This window comes from Diuraphis noxia, unplaced genomic scaffold (genome assembly GCF_037042655.1).
Source record: "Diuraphis noxia isolate RWA-SAM2 unplaced genomic scaffold, SU_Dnox_SAM2 contig0006, whole genome shotgun sequence".
Classification (NCBI taxonomy): domain Eukaryota; kingdom Metazoa; phylum Arthropoda; class Insecta; order Hemiptera; family Aphididae; genus Diuraphis; species Diuraphis noxia.
This window is the reverse complement of record NW_028301716.1, coordinates 3,865,009-3,886,235: the sequence shown is the minus strand read 5'-3', so window position 1 is coordinate 3,886,235 and position 21,227 is coordinate 3,865,009. Positions and strand designations below refer to the sequence as shown.

The 21,227-nt window shown below is 27.6% G+C and overlaps 3 protein-coding genes across 3 annotated transcripts; 2 read left to right on the top strand and 1 right to left on the bottom strand.

The window, feature by feature from the left end:
• The first annotated feature begins 3,921 nt into the window (after positions 1-3,921).
• LOC149054674 (uncharacterized) lies at positions 3,922-5,143 on the top strand. Its single transcript, XM_089230081.1, has 4 exons — positions 3,922-4,261; positions 4,443-4,577; positions 4,652-4,848; positions 4,963-5,143. The coding sequence occupies exons 1-4, from the start codon at positions 4,223-4,225 to the stop codon at positions 5,117-5,119; spliced, it is 528 nt and encodes a 175-aa protein (XP_089086207.1). The 5' UTR covers positions 3,922-4,222; the 3' UTR covers positions 5,120-5,143.
• Positions 5,144-5,199: 56 nt separating this feature from the next.
• LOC149054673 (baculoviral IAP repeat-containing protein 7-B-like) lies at positions 5,200-6,681 on the bottom strand. Its single transcript, XM_089230096.1, has 2 exons — positions 6,286-6,681; positions 5,200-5,497 (listed from the first exon to the last, which is right to left on the bottom strand). The coding sequence occupies exons 1-2, from the start codon at positions 6,588-6,590 to the stop codon at positions 5,200-5,202; spliced, it is 603 nt and encodes a 200-aa protein (XP_089086222.1). The 5' UTR covers positions 6,591-6,681.
• An 8,337-nt stretch (positions 6,682-15,018) lies between these two features.
• Positions 15,019-21,000, top strand: LOC149054672 (uncharacterized). The gene is made up of 11 exons (XM_089230175.1): positions 15,019-15,149; positions 16,782-16,906; positions 17,197-17,292; positions 17,501-17,653; positions 17,720-17,866; positions 17,951-18,031; positions 18,129-18,206; positions 18,367-18,456; positions 19,222-19,481; positions 19,562-19,721; positions 20,864-21,000. The coding sequence occupies exons 1-11, from the start codon at positions 15,019-15,021 to the stop codon at positions 20,998-21,000; spliced, it is 1,458 nt and encodes a 485-aa protein (XP_089086301.1).
• Positions 21,001-21,227: the final 227 nt, after the last annotated feature.

Genomic DNA, 21,227 nt, shown 5'->3' with positions numbered 1-21,227 from the left:
TTAAGTGACCAGCCAGAAGCTTTTGCTAAAAAATCATCTTCTTCACTTAATAATTTATTGAACATCCCATTCAGTAAATTATTAAAATCAGAGGAATTACATGCAAGTGTATTAGAGGTTTTAAATGCTATATCCTGTACTTCTTGTGTGATAATTCGTTCATATACACTATCTACATATAAATTAAATTTTATAGATGTTTGTAGACATGATTCCTTTAACTTTGGAATTATTTTGTCTAAAGTATAGTTAAAAAAAAGTGTGTAGTCTAAAAATTTTAAATTATTCTTAACTATAAAAGTTTTTGAACATTTTTTAAATCTTTCAATTTCAAATATTCCTTCATCAGCATATGTCATTCGCTGACGTTTTGTCACCATTTTTCTTTTCATAATTAAGCTGAAAATAAATTAAATGAAAAAAAAAATATAATAAACAATAATAATATTGTAATCACTTTATTAATATAAATCATACAATATTTAGCAAACCTAAGCAACTAGTTTTAAAAAAAAGAAATTAAAGAACTTAATTATTATTTAATAAATCATATAGGTATGATAAATGCGATATACAACTTTGTTGACATCGATAACCTATATGATTTGATTCGTCATAATCAGCTTTAATTTCCTTTTTTTTTTTTAATAAATTTTCCCTAGTCGACTTCAGGTTTGCTTTTCTGATTTTAATATTAATATCGTAAATCATTTTTTTAAATTTTTTCTCTTCTCTTTCACCATATTTCTCATTTTCAGCCTGTTGTCTCAATACTCCATTAATTTCTTTTTCGATGTATGATGTCATGTTTCTGTAAATTATATAGATTTTTGCAAACTATCTGCTAGTAATAAAATATTAAAATAGTAACACACATCATCATTAAATAATAATTGTTTTTATTTTTACAAGCAAAAAAACATAGCTATAAACATAAAATTAAAATCATAATTTCTTAGAAAAGTAAATGTCATGAAATGTTTGAGAACGTATCATCATATCCATACTATATCTTTCTCCATAACAGATTTCCATTTTTCTAACATAATCAATATATTTATTACCATATTTCTCTTTTTTTTTCTTTTAAAGAAAACAATTTATCTCTTAATTGATTGATTTCAAATTCATTTGATGATGAACATATCCTGATTAAATAAATGTTATGTTTTATTTCTTTAATTTTTTTATTAATTTCTTTCGTTTCTAATATATTATTTTTATTATCTTCAATATTCCCTAATCTTAATGATTCCATGGTTTGTAAATTATATTGATATTTATTCATAAGTTCATCTTTGTTTTTTGAATCCATTGTCTGTAATATTATTTCAAATTCATTAATGTTAATACACAGTATGTTAAATCGTAGAAACATAGACGGAAAAATCTAATTATAAAATATGTTAAACAACTGTATTGTATATAATTTAATTTTTATCTGAATTAAATTAACTTTATAAAAAATAAAAAAATGAAGTTTAAAAATGTAGGTACACATATTATATATTACTTATAACTGTGTATTTGTTGTGTACTAAATTTATTTTTCTCCTGTCTCATGTTAAATGAATACATACAATTTGTCATAGATAGATATATTTTTTTATATCTAATAGCAGCCAGTCTTATTGGATACTTATTAGAATTAGAATATTATACTACCTATTTAAATTATTAAAAGTTAACTCAAATTGAGATATTTTTATGTAAATATTGAATATTATACTATGAAGTTTAAAAAATATAGCTGTACACACATCATATATTACTTATACCTGTGTATTTGCTGTATAATAAATTTATTTATTTTTCCCTTGAATAATGTTAAATGAATACATAAAATTTAATAATTATAGATGGAAAAAATGTAATAAAATATATTAACCAACTGTATTGTACACAATTTAATTTTTATCTAGGAATTAAATGGACTTTATAAAAATATTATCATGAAGTTTAAAAATGTAGGTACACAAATATATTATATTACTTATAACTGTATACTTGTTATATACTAAATTTATTTTTTCCCTTGAATAATTTAAATGAATACCTACAATTTAATATAGAAAAAAATGTAATAATCTAATATATTATTAAGCAAATGTATTGTATATAATTTAATTTTTATCTAAATTAAATGAACTTTATAAAAAGATATAATCATGAAGATTAAAATGCAGGTACACATATTATTATATATTACTTATAACTGTGTATTTGTTGTATACTAAATTTATTTTTTCTCCTGTCTAATATCAAATGAATACATACAATTCGTTATAGATAGCTATATTTTTTATATCTAATAGCAGACAGTCTTATTGAATACTCATTAGAATTAGAATATTATACTACCTATTTCAATTATAAAAACTTAGCTCAAATTGAGATATTTTTATGTAAATATTGAATATTATACTATGATATTCATGAAGTTTAAAAAATATAGGTACACAAATATATTATATTACTTATACCTGTGTATTTGTCGTATATTAAATTTATTTTTTTCCCTTGAATAATTTTAAATGAATACCTACAATTTAATATAGAAAAAAATGTAATAAAATATATTAACTAACTGTATTGTAAATAATTTAATTTGTATCTAAATTAAATGAACTTTATAAAAACATAATCATGAAGATTAAAATATAGGAACACATAATATCATATATTACTATAACTGTGTTTAATGTTATATACTAAATTTATTTTTTCTCCTATCTAATGTCAAATGAATACATACAATTCGTTATAGATGGACATATTTTTTATATCTAATAGCAGACAGTCTTATTGAATACTCATTAGAATAAGAATATTATACTACTTATTTCAATTATAAAAACTTAGCTCAAATTGTAATATTTTTATGTAAATATTGAATATTATACTATGATAATATAACATTTTTTTATATTATTGATATCAAATATTATAAAATAATAAATATCGCGTTCGGTGATAATATTAAGCGGTGATAGTGCTAACTGTTCTATGGTAATAGAGACGGTATATATTTTAAGGTTATGTTCATTAATAAATAGTAGATTGCTGATGTGTAATAAAATGTAATTACTATCTAGTGATTACTATCTTATAAATATGATGTTAACATTTTATCATATAAACATAGATAATATTATCATAAAACTATATTATTATAATGATGATGTGTTTAAATCATTGTTATTCAGTTTCTAGTTTTTTTAAAAAAAAATAGGAGTAAAGATTAAAAGTTTTAATAAAATAATAAAATAGGTACTTACATAGTTAGTGTTGAAGTATTCTAAGTCTGACTGTTGACTGTTTTCTGAGTCTGGCTGACGGTTGCTATTGCTGTTGAAGATGTTTTTACGTTTTTGATGGTCGGCAACTGTTTTGCTGGAGAGTCGAGGATGGTTGCTGTTCTGATAGCTTCTTGGTCTGTTAGTGCTGCTGGTGAACTGATGATTTTATGTTTAAAAATTCGGTGTTTTATACTAAAGTTTAACCCTCTCTTTGAACGTTGAGTATTAGGTACCTCTCATAATCCTGAGGTGATTGTACATTATATTACTTAATACCATTCTCTTTTGTCCATGTAAGAACATGTTTGTAGTCTTTCATGCAAATTCTTATTACATTATTATATGAGAAGTCTATTTGAATATATACATTCTAATTTATTTTAAATTATATTTGATATTTTAACCAGTTCATATAATGTCATGTTCATATATAATCATTTTTTTTTTTTTTTTTGGAAATGTTTTTTCAGGTCATTGCTATTAACCTTTAACGTTTTTATATCTGAAATCCGGTTCATACTAATTATTTTTTTGATTCTAATAAATGTTAATATTATATATATATATATATATATATATATATATATATATTATACTATTATTATTGTTCATATTATTAAAAATGTTTGTTGAAAAGTCTTTTGAGGTCATTAACGTTGTTATATCAAATCTGATTTTCAAGGCGGGTGATTATTTTAGATCCTGTTTCTTTAATAATTCATATAATGCCACTTGTGTTCATGTAAAACAAGTTTGTAGAAAGGTTTTTCAAGTCATTGCTATTAACATTAGCATTTTACATATAAAATTATTGTGGTAGTGGCTAATATCTGTGTATAAAAAGCCAGTGTAAAACCATTAACGTTCATCAGTCTCAAGATTTCAATTCAGTCCTCAACACAGTCTACAACGCAGCTCAAAAAATGTCTTATAGAACATCAATTATTTCTTCAGAATCAGAGGTAAGTAAAGTTTTTTTAAAAACCAAATAACAAATTGGAGGTCAGTCGTAACACTACTCAACGTTATGGTTATAATTATTAAGAAACATAAAAAATAAAATATGTTTCTTTTAGATATCGGTTATAAAACCACTTGTACATTTTTTAAATAAAAAAAAAATATTATTTTTATGATCCATAGAATGAACATTTCAGTGAATCCGTTGACTCTAAAGCTAAACCGTTAGCATCAACATCTAAAACAAAAACCACTTTAAAACGTGGTGTTGAGAAGACGAATGAAAAAAAATCTACAAATAAGAAGCAGATGAAAATGGTTAGTTAAATTATTTTTTTATTATAAATAAAATATATATATATATATATATAAATTATATTTTTCATTTATAGAATGCATCATACAGAGACAATGTTGGTGATCGTTTAAGATCAGAAGATTATGATGAGGAAGTTTTCAATTCGCTAACTTTTCGACAAGGTGACGGTTTAATTACGATAAAAACTACATTTGAGGAGAAGCCAACAGATTACTGGGTGATAACACATTATAAATGTTCAAATATTGAAAATGTTCCGGTTAAGGATAGGTAAATAATTTATAATTAATTTACTTTTTTTAAACTATTGTTAATCTTTTTCAATAGGTATTTTTATTATCACTTCATTTCATGATTTAAAAAAAAAAATAAATATAATTATAGGTGGAAGTTTAGTGAAGCTGGTGTTAAGTTGTATACAAGCGAAAAGTCAAAAGACCAGACATTGAATGTAAGCTTGAATCAGACCATGCAGTCAATATTTGACACGATGCTACAAGACCCAGGACGTCGTACAATCAAAAGTAAAATAATAGGCTAATTATTATATGTTTATTTTTTTTAAAAATGGGTTTTTTATTGAATAAACAATACAATATATTATATAAATATTTATTTATTTTATACTATTAAATCCTGAAGTATTAAGTCTGACATTGTATTAAAATGGTATTGTAATATTTCATATAGGAATGATGTGTCATCGTTTTGCAGATGAGTGTAATAACTAAAATCATAGTTTTGTATATACTGGTTTGTGAATTCATTTCTCTGACAACTGATAGGTAGACCACGGACGTCATTTTTTATTAGATCGTAAGCTGTGTTAAATGTAGCTTGGTAACTTGGTAGACGTTTCTGTTTTTCTGCAATGTAGAGGTCTACACAATGTTGAAGCTGTTTAAGTCTACATAAATCTATATGTGATAAAGTGATATAATCATCATTGATATGTAAAGTAATTGAACTCTGCTTAACATTAGTTGAATATGTGAAGTTATCAGATATTTTTGTTCGTCTACATCTGGTGTGTAAATTATTAGTAATTGAAATGTAATTAGATTCAGACATGAGTGTAAACCATTGTTCTAAGTTTAAAGTAATTATCTTCTTTGATAATTTACATTCTAATAACACAATAATCGAAATTTGTTTATTAATTAATAAACCGACTGTAACGCTCTTCTTACTATACGGACGAATGTCGAAGGTTGATTTTGATACGATTATAGGTAGAACCATGATGAATAATATTTATAATAATGTTTCAGACTATCAATATGAAAAAATCTAGTATAATGTAACTGATGGAACATATACTTTGAACTGAGGTTTTTTTTCATCAGTAAACATATTATATACTAAATCTGTTGCGAAAAAAAAAATGGTAAAAAAATGTGAACGTACAGTTCAGTAGATTAGTGTGTAGTGAAGGGAGTAGAGGGAATTATTTATACTTACTTACCTGAAACATGAAATTAACTTATTAAATTAACTTAACGCACTAATCCACTGAACTATACGTCCACGAGATATTAGATTAAAAACTAACACATATAAGTTGTTTCTAATATTTTTTTTATTTATTACAACATATAATGAAAGATCATGATTTAGCAAACGGTGTCGTAGGACCTAGTTTCACAATTACAAATATATTCATTGTTACAATATTTACTTAACACTTTTTGAACAAACTGATTTCCCTTCATTAATAATACATATATACACTTTGGATTATATCTGCAATGTTCAATCCAAACGTCATCTTCTCGTTTCCAATTATGAAGAATAAGTCCACAGCAAAAGCATTCGACGATATCTTCTACTCCTGTATATTTTAACCCACATTCAGCTAGAGCATATTTATTTTGAAAACAATTTAAAGGAAAATGTTCGAAAGATATTAATCTTGAATAAATTGAAGTATATCCTGGATGGGTTGGAACTGAATTATTTCGTATACGATGAACTAATGATTGAAAATCGCTTGTAAGTTTTGGTAAATTCATTTCTTTAATTAATTTAAATAATAACTTGAAAAAACACAACTCGAATACACGACGGATCAGCAGTAACTAAATGTAAAATTATTAACTTGCAACTAAATAGTTTTACCGTGGAAAAGCTGGCTGTGAACATACAAATATATACTACTCTTTATTATTATTCATCGTGAATTTCTAACTGATGTCACACACATGCATATACATATATATATAAATTCAAATTGATTAAATAACTAATTTTTGTTATCTTAAAATATAGTAAGTTTCATACACAAATTATTATAATTTCAAAAGCACATACCTAGGTACTATGGTCAATGTAACTGATTTTCAATTTCATTGTATATGTCTAATATTATGATTGATTTCTATGTATTGCTGTCAATGCACAAATTGGTTAATTAATTAGAATCATTATTTTTTTTTTAAATATAACTAATGAGTATAAGAATTACAACGTTAAGTACAGCGTTTAATTTATGTATTTTAATATTGTTCAAAATGTCTATCAAATCATCAATGATCATATTTATCATTATTATTATTGTTATTCTATTAGGTAGTAGGTACTACTTATTAAAACTAAAATTGTAAAAGATTGTGATTGACATATAATATTATATAATATATAATAGCAATAGGATACATTACATTTAATTGATGTTTCATAGGCTACACATATTATATGCATCTAACAACTATGTACTTAATTATCTATAAACAATAATAATGTTGTGATACACCAAACCAGGTGTTTATATAAATAATGTATAGCATTTATTATCAAGTTTATGGAACATTTTAATTTCACTTACTACGAACACGTCGTTCGCAACCAGACACCTACATACCTACCTGGTTGCCTTAACCTTTTTATTCACTTGAGATTCGGCTTTAACATTTTCTCCTACAATAATACAATATCAGACTATCGACGTTAGGAGGTATGCCCAGCACACGTATACATTTTTACCAGTTGATAACTGAAAGCTAGACACACAATATTGTACTTTACGTTATGCGTGTATTCTTTTTGCACGCACAAAAGAACCGGGCATGCGACGTTACATGCATCCAATCCGCCATACGCGTATGTTCTATCCCGCACAGATTTGCATACAGTGATGATTGATAGCTAGATATTCGATTACAATTATTTGAATTATTCGTATTTCCTTACTGTATATACATTCAAAAAAGAACTGGGCATGCAGCAGGACATGGTATTACACCAGATGCGGAAAGACCGCTAGACACTCAAAGTCACAGTTTTCGGTGAAACGATTTTCACTTGACCACCACGACTATATTCGTAACGTCGCTCTCTTTTCTCTCTCTTACCGCTATCACTTTTCGTGTTTTCGCGCGGATTTTATCATTATTATTAGGTATATAATATATATTGACCATAAACTTTATTTCCTTCCTTCACTTATACCTACGCACGTAACGGTGTCTGCAATCCATCGCAAGTGGATTGCCTACCGGATATTATAGGATTCGCACATCGTCTGCGATCCGACGCAATCGGATTGCCTACCTAAGTGATTTGATTACTGATATAGCTAGACAATCAAATACAGCTATCAACTCTACAATTTTTAACAACCAAATGCAGCAGACAAACGTAACAAATTTTCAGTCGGTATAAATACAGTTTAGTTCCCACGCGATTTCCCCCCCCCCCCCAAATGTGTGTTTTAAAGCACTGAACACAAAAATCTTATTCCAAAATTCTCGATATACAACTAATCGCATTTCCTAATTGCTTATACAGTCAAAACAGAACAGGGCATGCGACAGGACACGGTATTAGTGTATTACACCAGAAGAGGAAAGACCGCTAGACACTAAAAGTCACAGATTTCGGTTTGGCTTAATTTCTTTTTGAATTTCCGGTCACACGATTTCCGCTTGACCACCACGAAGGCGCAGGAGGCGGCTTCCACAATGCCCAGAATCGAGTTACACAGGCAGCTATTATACCATAAAACTTTACTATCTACACGACTATACACGTATAACATGATTTTTGAATGTCTATGAAATTCGCCTTGCACTGACAACCGAGTGACCGTACACGATCCATATTACTGTTGATGTAATATGGCTATAACATTTATACTAAAATACCTATTCACTAAATATTAATTCCACTTATCGTCGTGTCTGCATACTTGAATTGTATGTAGCACATTGTCCAACTTGAGTAGCTTACTTGAAAATTAATCGATGTTCATCTGTGTTGACTGACTTGCTAGACACTTCAAAATGAATTTCAAAATATTACTTTTTTTTTAACATACGAAAAAGCACCGGACATGTGACGTGAGGCCGTATTATTCAATTGCCGACTTCCGTGGGCAATGTGAGAAATCTAGACACTCAAACTCGAAATTCAAACTTCCCGCCTTCGGAACGTGATCACCAACACCGAGTCTTATCAAAACTCCTAATCACATAGACAATTTTTGTTTTTCAACCAACAATTCATTTTTTTTGTTAAAAAATAAACTACGACATTATCGTTTCCAGCCAACACCAACCACTCACAGCGAGTCTCACGGACCCCCGAGTTTTAGGACAGCGAGTTTCCGATGGCAGCTATATTATAATAAAAAAATACATAAACGATTTCATAGGCGTCCGCCGCCGATCTGCGCAATCGGTGCAGTGCCATAAAAATAACATTGCCGCCCGAATTGTTTGCATTTTTCCGATTTTTTTTTCGTAATTTTTCAAAGTCCATACGAATTTTCTTAAGGCCTTTTACTTTGTGAATTGTAATTTGTATTACGGTAAATTAGTTTATCTATTATTATTTCAATATGATTTTGTTTATTAAATGATCCCACAAAATCTATGTGCACATATATTATAATATAAAAATTGCGTGTTATTTATAAAATTGACTGTCTATATGATCAAATGCTATTGGTTTATCAGATTAAATACGTTTATATGCGTTTTGTTATTCATATATTTTTCGTGAACAAAATAGATATATATCTACTACCAAAGTAGCGCAGTTTTATTTATTGCCGTGGAACAGAGGGTCTGCAATCCACCGCAGGTGGATTGCCTACCTCATAAGCTACTACACATATCTTAATCGATATTCACTTGGGGAGATTAACTTGCTAGACACCAAAACATGGATTTCAAATTGAAGATTTTTTACATACGAAAAAGCATCGGAAATGCGACGGGAGGCCGTATTATTCAATGGCCGATTTGCATAGGCCATAGGTGATGTGAGAATATATCTAGACACTCAAACTCGAAATTCAAACATTCCCGCCTTCGTAACGAGTTCGCCAAGCATTATCAGAAATCCTTATCACCTCCTCAAATTTTTGTTTTTAAACAGGAACAATTTTTATATGTAAAACTACGACGACATTGTCGTCATTAGCCTCCACCGCCCACTTCAGCGAGTCTCACCTATCCCCCGAGTTTCAGGACAGCGAGTTTCCGACAGCAGCTAGTTTATAAATAAAATATCTTACCCAAAAGAAAATATCCTTTATGGCCATTATCATACAGTTCTTTTACAACTGGTTGTACATTGCTGTTACTCCATATGTAAGCATCGTTGGTACTCCCAGGAAATAATGCATTTACGTTCATAATTTTAAGGTTCACGTCGCATATCTTAAAACAAGTTATTAATTGACTTATAAATACATACTGTATGTGAATTTAATTACAAGAAAAATTAGAACTGTATAGATATACTAAACTAGTTGTACGTTCATTGAGTGGTACCCCTTACGGTTGACATAAATATATTCCGGGTTTGCATTTAATGGATCTTTTGATGGTGGTACTATTGCTACGTGAGTGCAGTCTATGCATCCTATGCAACCTTGGAAACCAGTAGCCATGTAAAATCTAAAATTTTGCTATATTTTAATGCTTAAATATTCAACTTTGGGCATGGTTTTTGGTAGGAAATTGGATATAGTTGGTACTTTTGGGAGGTAAAAAAAATGTCCAAATAGCACATTCACTTTGCTACTCGAAACTTAAGCTTGATTAAAATACCTAAACAAATTTAACAGCTATATAATATAAATACAATTCAATATTTACTCGCTGCGAACTTTTCTTAGTTCTCTTAAGTTACTCTGGAATTTCACCCATTTAAAAAAAACATTTTCATTGTTCAATGCAGAAGTCACTTCTTCTAAACACCTAGATACCGAGGGTTGAGACACTGAAAAAAATTTACTGTTCCCAACTGGAGTTTGATAACAACCAGTAGCGTAAAAATCAAGGGCTATTAAAACCTAAAATAATAATGAGACATTAAATATAAATTAAAAACGTAACTCACTATGTATCGATATGATTTATCAACTAAGTACTTATTTCAACTTACCTTTGTTGTAGAGTCTAAATCAGATGATCTCATTTGAGGTTTCAAGTATGGATCCAATTCTTTTATTAACTTCTTTGCCAAGTCTTTACTCAATCTAAAGTTTTTGATAAATGCCGCATCGGAAATTTCAAAAGCATCACAGAATCTTTGCCTATTAACTCGTGGGTGAGGTTGACAATGTATTTGGTTTTCTAAATTACCAATAGCAAATAAACCAGTCAAATCATCGAAATTAGCCATCGTTTTAATTTATATACGTGACGTTATGTATTATTATGAGTTATATTATCCTCGTTATTTGCATGTAATGATTATATAAAAATACATAAATAACGAATAGGCATTAGGAAAGTTTAGCGTTTAGGTAATAAATTTAATATCAATATTGAAAACTTATATTTCGTCGTTGTCCTATGAGATAAGGCACTGGCGTGAGGTTAGACCCACACTTTTCGAAGGCGCATGACTTTTCATACGCTTGTTAGTCGTGTGAAGTTCAAGAATAGAAAATATCGAATCTCAATCGACAACGTTTAATTGTCGTATACGACTTATAAATAGCGCCGTTCAAGAATCGACCCCCAGGGAAAAACGATTTATATGCATTTAAAATTTAAAAATGTGCACTATAAAATTTTTATTTGTGATTTGTGGACTGCATGTATATGATTTTGAAAATAGCAACATGCATTTTTATTGTATAAAAAATAATTATATAATTAATAAAAATGCAATAAAAATGCATGTTGCTATATTCAAAATCATATACATGCAGTCAATGAATGTCTACAAATCACAAATAAAAATTTTATAGTGCATATTTTTAAATTTTAAATGCATATAAATCGTTTTTCCCTGGGACTCAACTTACCTACTACTTATTTTTCCCCGGGACTCAATTTACCGAGTTAGGGTCCTTTGGGACTCAATTTACCAACCACGGCGAACATTTCCACTTAAACAAGTTTTTTTTACCGCGTAAAAGCTGGCTGTGATTACATAAAATTGTCCGTCTATTTGCCTCTTACACAAAAATATTTACCGCATCAACTATATTTTTATTAGATTTCCTTTTTTCTTATTTTTTCTATCAAATATCACTAATTTTTATAAAAATAATATTTCAAGTAAAGAACAAATTATTTAATAAACTTTTTTTATAAAAATTTAAAAAAAAAACTGAAAATCTAATAAAAAAAATAGATGATACGGTAAATATTTTTGTGTAAGGGGCAAATAGGTGGACAATCTTGTGTAATCACCGTATTGTGTTACGCGGAAGTGTGCTCCAAGGAAGAATTTTCGCCTTGAAAAAAATTTTTTACCGTGGAAAAGCTGGCTGTGAACATACAAATCTATACTACTGCCAGAATCAACGAAATGACGAACGTTTTGCCTGTCCCTCCAGGAGCATCGAGTAAGTAAATGCCTCCCGTTCCATCATCAACAACCTTCATCAGCGAATCGTATACGCTCGGCATTCAACAGCGGCACATTTTTTCAGACTCTTTCAGTCTGCTCATCTAGATCATAGTTTTTCTCCCGCTGTAATTCAAGATTGAATGCAGCGTGCCTCGAACGATTTGATGCCACATTTTCGCCAACAATCACCACTGCGACTTCATTGATAGTGGGAGCATTGAATTGTCTTTCATGGCTTCCAGAGGGCTTTTAGTCTACTCTGATAATGATTTTGTGGTCGTCAGAATGCATTGTGTCCAATGCGGTTTTGAACATTCTGACCAATTGATTATGCTCATGCAGAAGAATTTACAATCGTCCGATTATTTCACGTTTATTCGCAGGAAAAATTGCACACCGCAGTTCTAGTTCATTTTCCGAATTACCAACGAAATATATCTGAAGGAACTTATGATCTTCGTTTGGTTGTGGTAACAAAGCGCCTGCTTGAGGTTGAATTTGTCCTTGAATGTCAATATTAAAATGGTCATTTGTAAAAAAAAATGTGTTATTATTACAAACGCCTTTACCTTATAACTCGGTTTGTAGCCTGGTTGTTCAATAACTTTTGCTCCAAATGACGTCATTTGAAAACTTCCGTTATATTTTTGTGTATTCTTCAGGAAATGTTTTGATTGGATTGTATTTCCATAGAGAAACGAATACAATGGCTCTGGTGGTTGAGCTAAAACTGGTAATTTAACCTTGCCACCAGCGCAGCATAAGCAGGGGGTTTCCAATCGAAACTTCAATGCCTTGCAATGCTGGCATACGATATATAATGAGCCGATATCAACACACAAAAGATCTTTGTAATTGACTGCGGAATCGTATTCCAAAGCAGCGCGATTCAATGCTACATCTGAACTTCTTTTTCTTACCCACACAACAATTGTCAATCATAATTGTTTCATAAATGTTTAATTTTGGCTGGAAATTAAATGTTTACAATTAAACACTTATACAACCATGATATAACATTTTATTTTTTAAAACTTTAATTAAAATATATTTCATTATTTATAATATATTAAAAAATAAGTGATTAAAAATTAAATTAATATTTAATAAAAAAAAATGTTAAAAATTATACAAAATAAATATGAATCGATCTTTAGAAACTAATAATATCTAATAAAATAACTCAATAAATACTTATAATATTATGAATTTCATCTGCAGCCAATACACATACTACAATTGAATAATTGATGCCTATACCTATATGGACTATAATATATACATTTGTGCATTTTTTTGTTTGACACTTCTGCGTACAACAGTATTAAAATCTGCAGTACTGGAGTATTACTCAAAATATAATATCAGTATAATAAAGATAATATTGATAGATTAGATAACTGTAGAAGAACAGCGTAGTAGGTGTTCTTTTGCCAAAAACGTTGCAGTATTTAAAAATATAATCATTGCCCGAATATAATATAAATTATAATTTAATTTAAAAATGTTAAGATTCCAGATAAATAATATTTTTAAATTTTAAATTTGATGCAATTTGTCTTCATAAAAGAAAAAATCATCCCCATATATTCTTATAATTTTATATAATGTAGTAGACTAGTAGGAGGAACTTTTATTACATTTTCAAGCTTTTTGACTTATGAAAATTTCTTATGTCGATAAAAAAAATAGCCCCAAAACAATCAAAATATTTTGAAATTTTATCATTTACCTATAGAAAATGATAATATAAACATTTTGTGACGATAAATTAAATTAAATTAATTGAAGTATATAAACATATAGGTGCAGTTGTATATTTACCTAAAGATACTACGTAATATAATATGTATAGGTAATGCTTATACCTACGGTATTTAGGTATAACGTTAAGTGTATTTGTTACGTTCTACTACATAATACTTATACAAACCACCTACGTAGTTTTATGAAAAGAAAATCGTATGGGTAAAATGTATGAAATAATGTTTAATAGTCAATAGACAATACTAACCCATTTTTTTTTCTCTTTAAAATGTCTAATTTCGATTTATTAGTACCGGCTACCAAGGTATTTCGCAATTGTATGTAAAATGATTCTACTGTGTAAATAATTATTTGTTCTTTTACTACCTAGATCTAGATCTTATATCTATATAGTATCTACACAAATGAAACTCTGTATTTTGTATTCTGTAGTGTAATAACATATATTATAATTATGTATTATACAAAGCGTAATATCATTATTGACTTGTTATTGTCAGTCGATACTCGATTTGGAATTATATCGTCATTTTGTCCCACCGAACGCATAGACGTGACTGCGTTATCGGAGTATCTACCAAAATAGATTGGACGATTGCTGCTAACTTAAATGATAATTGATATCATCACTAAGCTAACTTATTTATAGTTATGGATAATATAATATTAATTTAATATACTGATAGAGCAAAGACATGGTACATATTAAACCGTGGTCTAAACCTAAAACCTACGACGAATAATATAATTGCGGTGTTTACACTTTGTATGTTGCGCTTGCACAGGAAAGACCATGGATAGATTATCTATGGGAAAAACCGTTAGATAAGACGACGCGTGCATGAAGTAAATAATGTTATGACCACAGACCAACTTATTGACATAACCACAAATCGCAGACCAGCCGCCCGTACCGCAGTTTGCAGTATACTAGCATTGTACTTGCGAAGTGATTGTTCACTGTTGTTCAATAATTCAGTATTGGCAAGGTAATTATAAGTTATAACTACCTTGAGTATTGCTATTATTATTGAGTTGGTTGTAAGTTTTTAACGCGTTTTCTCCGTAGTTGAGTAGTTCGTATTCGTAAAGCGAATGACCGCGTGCTTTCGTTTTTAGTTGGTGAAAAACGCGCAATGCGCCGTGCGCCATATTTCGTTTTGGCCCGAGTCGCGTTCGTTCGTCAAGTTTACGTTGGTTGTAAATTTAACGCGTTTTCTCCGTAGTCGAGTACCTAGTTCGTATTCGTAAAGCGAATATTAGACCACGTGCTTTCGTTTTTAGTTGGTGAAAAACGCGCAACGCGCCGTGAGCCATATTTTGTTTATTTGGCCCGAGTCACGTTCGTTCAAGTTCACGTTGGTTGTAACTGTTGTAAGTTTAACGCGTTTTCTCCGTAGTACGTATTCTTAAAGCGAATATTAGATCGCGTGCTTTCGTTTTAAGTTTGTGAAAAACGCGCCGTGCGTCATATTTCGTTTATTTGGCCCGAGCCGCGTTCGTTCGTCAAGTTCTTTAAAAAGTTTCATAAATGAGCTTAAAGAATTGTCTATGAATGGTATATTTACAAATGTTGGTCAAAAACGTATTATAGTTAATGGATTTTGTTGTGATGCACCTGCTAAAAGTTTTATTTTAAAATGTAAAGGTCATAATGGTTTTTTTTCCTGTACGAAATGTACTACTGAAGGTATTTTTTTTGAAAGAAGAGTTTGCTTTCCTGAAACAAAATTTATAAAAAGGACACACATAGATTTTTTAAACAGAGTTGATGAAGAACATCATATGACAGATAAAATATCATCAATTACTGAAATTCCTAACATTGATATAGTTAATGACTTTCCTCTTGATTATAATATGCACCTTGTATGTTTAGGAGTAGTAAAAAAACTTATTTTATTGTGGTTAGGTCATATTAAAAATTCCCCTTTATCGGTACGATTACAAAATATAAAAATACAACAAATTTCCAGTCATCTTATCTCTCTAAAACCTAATATGACTTATGATTTTTCTAGAACTCCTAGAAGCCTTACAGAAATTCTAAGATGGAAGGCAACAGAATATAGGTTATTCCTTCTGTACACAGGTCCGGTTGTTTTAAAAAATATTCTTAGTGATATATGTTACTCACATTTTATATGCTTACACACTTGCTTCAGAATTCTTTTAACACAAAATGTTGACATAAATCTGATTAATTTTACAGAAAGATTATTAACATATTTCGTAGATAAATTTGGTGAAATATATGGAAAACAATTTATGAGTCATAATATTCATGGGTTGTTGCACATTGTTGACGATTACCGTAAATATGGTTCGCTTGATAACTGCTCGTGTTTCCCATTTGAAAATTATTTGAAGTGTTTAAAAAAAATGGTACGTAAATTCGAAAAGCCTTTAGAGCAAGTTGTCAAGAGATATGAAGAATTTTTAACCTTTACTGAGCCTAAAATTTCCTCATTTTCCAATAAGGAAATAGTGTTCAAAAAATCTCATAATGACGGGCCATTAGTCGAGCATTGTTCTGGGCCTCAATTTAAAATTATGATAATGAATAACTTCAAAATTAATATTAATTCTAGTTCTAACTGTTATATTGGATTTAAATGCAGAGAGAAATTAAATATTTGTAAAGTTGAAAATATTTCTAGCAAAGGTTCTAAAAATATACTTATTGTTAAATGTTTTAATACAATTGAACCATTTTTTGTTAAACCAATTAATAGTTTAACATTAGGTATAGCTGTAGTTGCAAATTTATCTAATACTTATATGACTATTAATATTCAAGAAATAAAACTAAATAAATATATCATTTTAAATGACTCCAATAATGTAAAAGTTGCTATCCCTATATTACATTCCAATAGTGAATAGATTAATTTTGTGCAGTAGTAAGTTTAGAATTTTTAATATAATATATATGTATTCATTTAATATTTAAATTGTACACATCTGTATTCTGTAAAAATAATTAAATTGTAATCATTGAATAAGAAATTTGTTGTTTTTATTTATTTTATGTAGGAATTGACAAATTATCAATTATGGCTTCCTACTCTGTTGTGCATTTTATTAATGAAAACTCAGTTGAAGCAGTTCCCAGTACATGGATTAAGAATGGCAAAAAAATTGGGATTAAATTATGTGCTTGGCCTCACAATAAAGCTTGTATTATGAAGTATATTCAAAATAAACACATGCCCAATGAAATTGATTTTAAGTATTTCAAAGTACGAGTACTTAAAAAAAATTAGGTAACTTGTTTAAAAATATAATTTCAGTGTTTAAGTTTATTATTTACTAATTGTTGATCGTATAATATTTTTAGAGTCACTAACGAAAGCTAGAGATATAGCAGATGATGCTAGGTATAGGTCAGATTTTACAAATACTGATGATGATGATTTCCTTAACTTCAGCGTTAAAAATAAAAATACTATGAATTCACCTGCTTCATCAACTTCATCAATGCCTATTTATGGTAAAATAAATATATGGTATAGGTAATAAAAGTTAACTTTTTTAAGCAATTTTATTTTGTATTAAGATGAAAAAACTGATGACATAAGTTTTCCAAACAATCTTCACTCACCATTAAAAGACTCACCAATACAATTAATTAAACCCACAAAAACTAAATTGCAATATGGATGGTCACCAATTAAACCACTATCATCTTCAAAAGAACATGAAAGTAATTTGTGTTTTAAATATTTTGCTTATTTAAGTACTGTATTTGAATTGACCTAATAGTTTTTGATTTTTGAATTCATTGTAGTTTCAAAACACAAATTAATTGAATCTACTGATCAAGTTAACCAAAGTATTTATGGTAATAGTTCATCCAAAAATCCAAAAGGTAATTATTAAATATTTAATGTATGTTATTAATAATAAAAAAAATATGTATGTATATATTTATTTTAAAAATGCTAATAATATTTCATATTTTACAGAGAAAAACAAAACCGTAAGGCAACTATCCTATTCTGATAAAACACCCACTACAATAAAAAAAAATGAACTAACATCACGTGAGTTATTGTTTACTATATAACAATATTTGTACCTTACTATAATATAATATAATGTTGGCTATAAGAAAAAATTTAATTGTAAATAATGATCTATAAGTAGATTTCTTTTCTTTTTTTTATGTATATAATTCAATACTATGATAATTTTATGATATAGGTATCCCTGTGTCGAATCAAAAGGCTATTATTTTTGATGAATTATTGGAAGAACCTCGTGAAGTTCATACTCTTCATGATACTAGTAGTGGTAACTTTTTAACATAATCATTTTATATTATTTAGTAATAGCTGATAAAACTTCATTACTAATAATTATTTTTAGTATTATAATTAGGGCTCAGAATTTATTGCACTAAAAAGTACTAAATATGCATGCACTTATGCAATTAAAAAAGTACAAATATGCTCTAAAAATATGCACTTATATTTAATTACTTTACACAAAATTTTTATTTGCACAAATATTTTTTTAAATTTGTAAATAAAAAAAAAGCAGTTATAAAAATAATATTTATTTTCATTTTTTAATCATAATTTAAACAAAAAAAAAAAATAAAAAAAATCGCTTTTATAATGAAAAATGTTCCTTGAATTAAAAATGCACTTCTGTTGAGTTATATTTATATAATGTATTTATATATTATAATATATACATTATATTTTTTTTATTAATATTATTAATTATATTAACCAATAGGGGATAAACATTATTGTTTTTAATGTCAAATGGAAATTTGAAAAATAGATACAAGAATAATCTAGTAAGGTCTCTCAATATGAATGTATTTATTTTTTTTTATCTACAAATTTACATATGGAATCTCCATAAATTATAAAATATGCTCTAAAAAATTTTAAAATTAAGAAATATGCTCTAAAATCTAAAAATCACCAATAACCAATATAATATTATACAATTTTATTTCATGAACTAATGCTTAATTAATTAATTGTTAAACCATGTACAAGTACTTATTATATATTTATGTTTTATTAATATTCTATTATTCAGGAGATATTGAATTCCAAAGTTATGTTAATAAAAATATGGCTTTTCTGAAAATAGAATTGAAACAAATTCAAAGCAGTCAACTAGTTATTTTAGAACGTTTAGACGCAATACAGTTACAACTAGAAGATCAGCCTCGAGTCTATGATAAAAATATTTCAATTAATAAGTTGAATGATTGTTCATTACCAATTGATAATATCACAGATTTACAAACTTTTGAAGACAAAATTGCTGGTGATGGCGAATTTAAAACATGTTTGGTAATATTTATAATTTGTATTAATTAGGAAATTGAAAATATGGTACGTTATTCCAAAAACCAAAAACAAATTATTTTTAGGTTAAGGAGCTTACATATATAGGTGGGAAGCATGTCAAGGCAATGGTAAGACGAATAATGGCAAAATTGTGCACCGATGAACTACTGCAACACTATTCCTACAATGGAAAAAAAGGAAAAATTCCATTTTGTTCATTGAGTATTTGTTCTGTTATATTTGGTAAGATTATAATTCAATGTTTATGTATGTAAAATATTTACAATAATAGTGCCTATATTAAAATATTATATATTATTTATAATATATAATATTATTTATAATTATTACTAGAATAACCATATGCATTTTTTATCCAAATATTTTTGGTATTTTATACACTTTATTCAATATAAGAAGTGATCTAGGTGTGACTATAATTTTTATTGTGACGATCAGTTTATACTCTATATATACAGGGATATATACTGATTCCCCTACATATAATTCAACCTTAAGTAGCCAAGCCATATACTTCTCTTTATACTTTGTGTACAAGTTAGCCGCCAGGGTCTTTTCTTATGTTGAATAGAGTAATATGCATTTCTAAATTTATAATCCATAATTTAATGCTAGTTAGCGACTATTGTCTTCTTCACTATATAATCATATTATAATATAGCATACATACTATTACTATAATATTTAATAATATATTAGATAGTCAATAAATATTTTTTATTTTGATAAATAAATTAAAGTAAACCCAATAACTACTATAATATAATATACTAGCTATAATGTATGAAAATATATTAAAATACATTTTAAAGGAAGAATGTGTCTTATATTATGAAATGATTTTGTCTAACCTAATTAACGCATTTTTTTTTTATATATAGATTGCAAATATTTAAAAAAAGTTCTATTTAGTTATGATTAAAATCTTATATAATAAATTATATTTTTTGTACAAAAAAATGTAGATTTATGATTGAATGAATTCTTTTTTATCACAATTTATGCATATTGTGTATTCATTGTAATATGGATTATATACAACATATGTATTTTAGATTGACTAGTTCAGTTAAATAATATCTTATTAAAAATTCATTAAATACATTCTAATTTTATTAAACATTAAATCATTAATCAGATATTTTATTTATGAACCGTGCAGATAATACATAAGATTGTATTAATATATAAAAAACGCAACTTATTTATTGAAGATTTAAATATAGTTGTTAAAATTTTTTTAATTTTACCAAATTGTTATGTAGTTGACAAAAACAAGCTTTTATTTACTCGCCCTTATCCACATAACATGTACATATTTGTCCGATAATATATGATAATATGATATTATTTTACAATTTCAGAGGCTGTAAAAAAGCAAGCAAAATTTAAAAATGTATGCCAAGATGAAATTGAGGAAACCATAAAATATGTTTTGGTTCAAGCTCCATTTACTATCAAAAGATTACTACAAAAGACAAATACAAAATCCACTAAATAATTTTTTTATAGTATCAATCAAGTTGATTTTGCTAATTGTTATATAATAAACAAATTGAATTTAAATAATGTGTTCTAATTAATTCAAGATCTATGATAACCCTATCATATAATATAATTGTAATTTGTAAATTGTAAATTTCATAATTATTATAATAAGATGAAAGTATATCTTTTTTCATTTATAATTGCAGCATTAGCATTATGTTGCTTAAGGTGTAAGCCCAT

What these genes read in the sequence shown, in the direction of transcription:
- LOC149054673 (XM_089230096.1), bottom strand. Translation starts at nt 6,590, where the DNA reads ATGAATTTACCAAAACTTACAAGCGATTTTCAATCATTAGTTCATCGT. An exon ending in ATATATGTATTATTAATGAA is followed by an intron (nt 5,498 to 6,285) that starts GGGAAATCAGTT and finishes TTTATCACATAT; the next exon opens with AGATTTATGTAGACTTAAAC.
- LOC149054674 (XM_089230081.1), top strand. Translation starts at nt 4,223, where the DNA reads ATGTCTTATAGAACATCAATTATTTCTTCAGAATCAGAG. An exon ending in TTATTTCTTCAGAATCAGAG is followed by an intron (nt 4,262 to 4,442) that starts GTAAGTAAAGTT and finishes TATGATCCATAG; the next exon opens with AATGAACATTTCAGTGAATC. An exon ending in ATAAGAAGCAGATGAAAATG is followed by an intron (nt 4,578 to 4,651) that starts GTTAGTTAAATT and finishes TTTCATTTATAG; the next exon opens with AATGCATCATACAGAGACAA.
- LOC149054672 (XM_089230175.1), top strand. Translation starts at nt 15,019, where the DNA reads ATGACCACAGACCAACTTATTGACATAACCACAAATCGCAGACCAGCC. An exon ending in AATTAATAGTTTAACATTAG is followed by an intron (nt 16,907 to 17,196) that starts GTATAGCTGTAG and finishes TATTTTATGTAG; the next exon opens with GAATTGACAAATTATCAATT. An exon ending in TTCATCAATGCCTATTTATG is followed by an intron (nt 17,654 to 17,719) that starts GTAAAATAAATA and finishes TTTTGTATTAAG; the next exon opens with ATGAAAAAACTGATGACATA.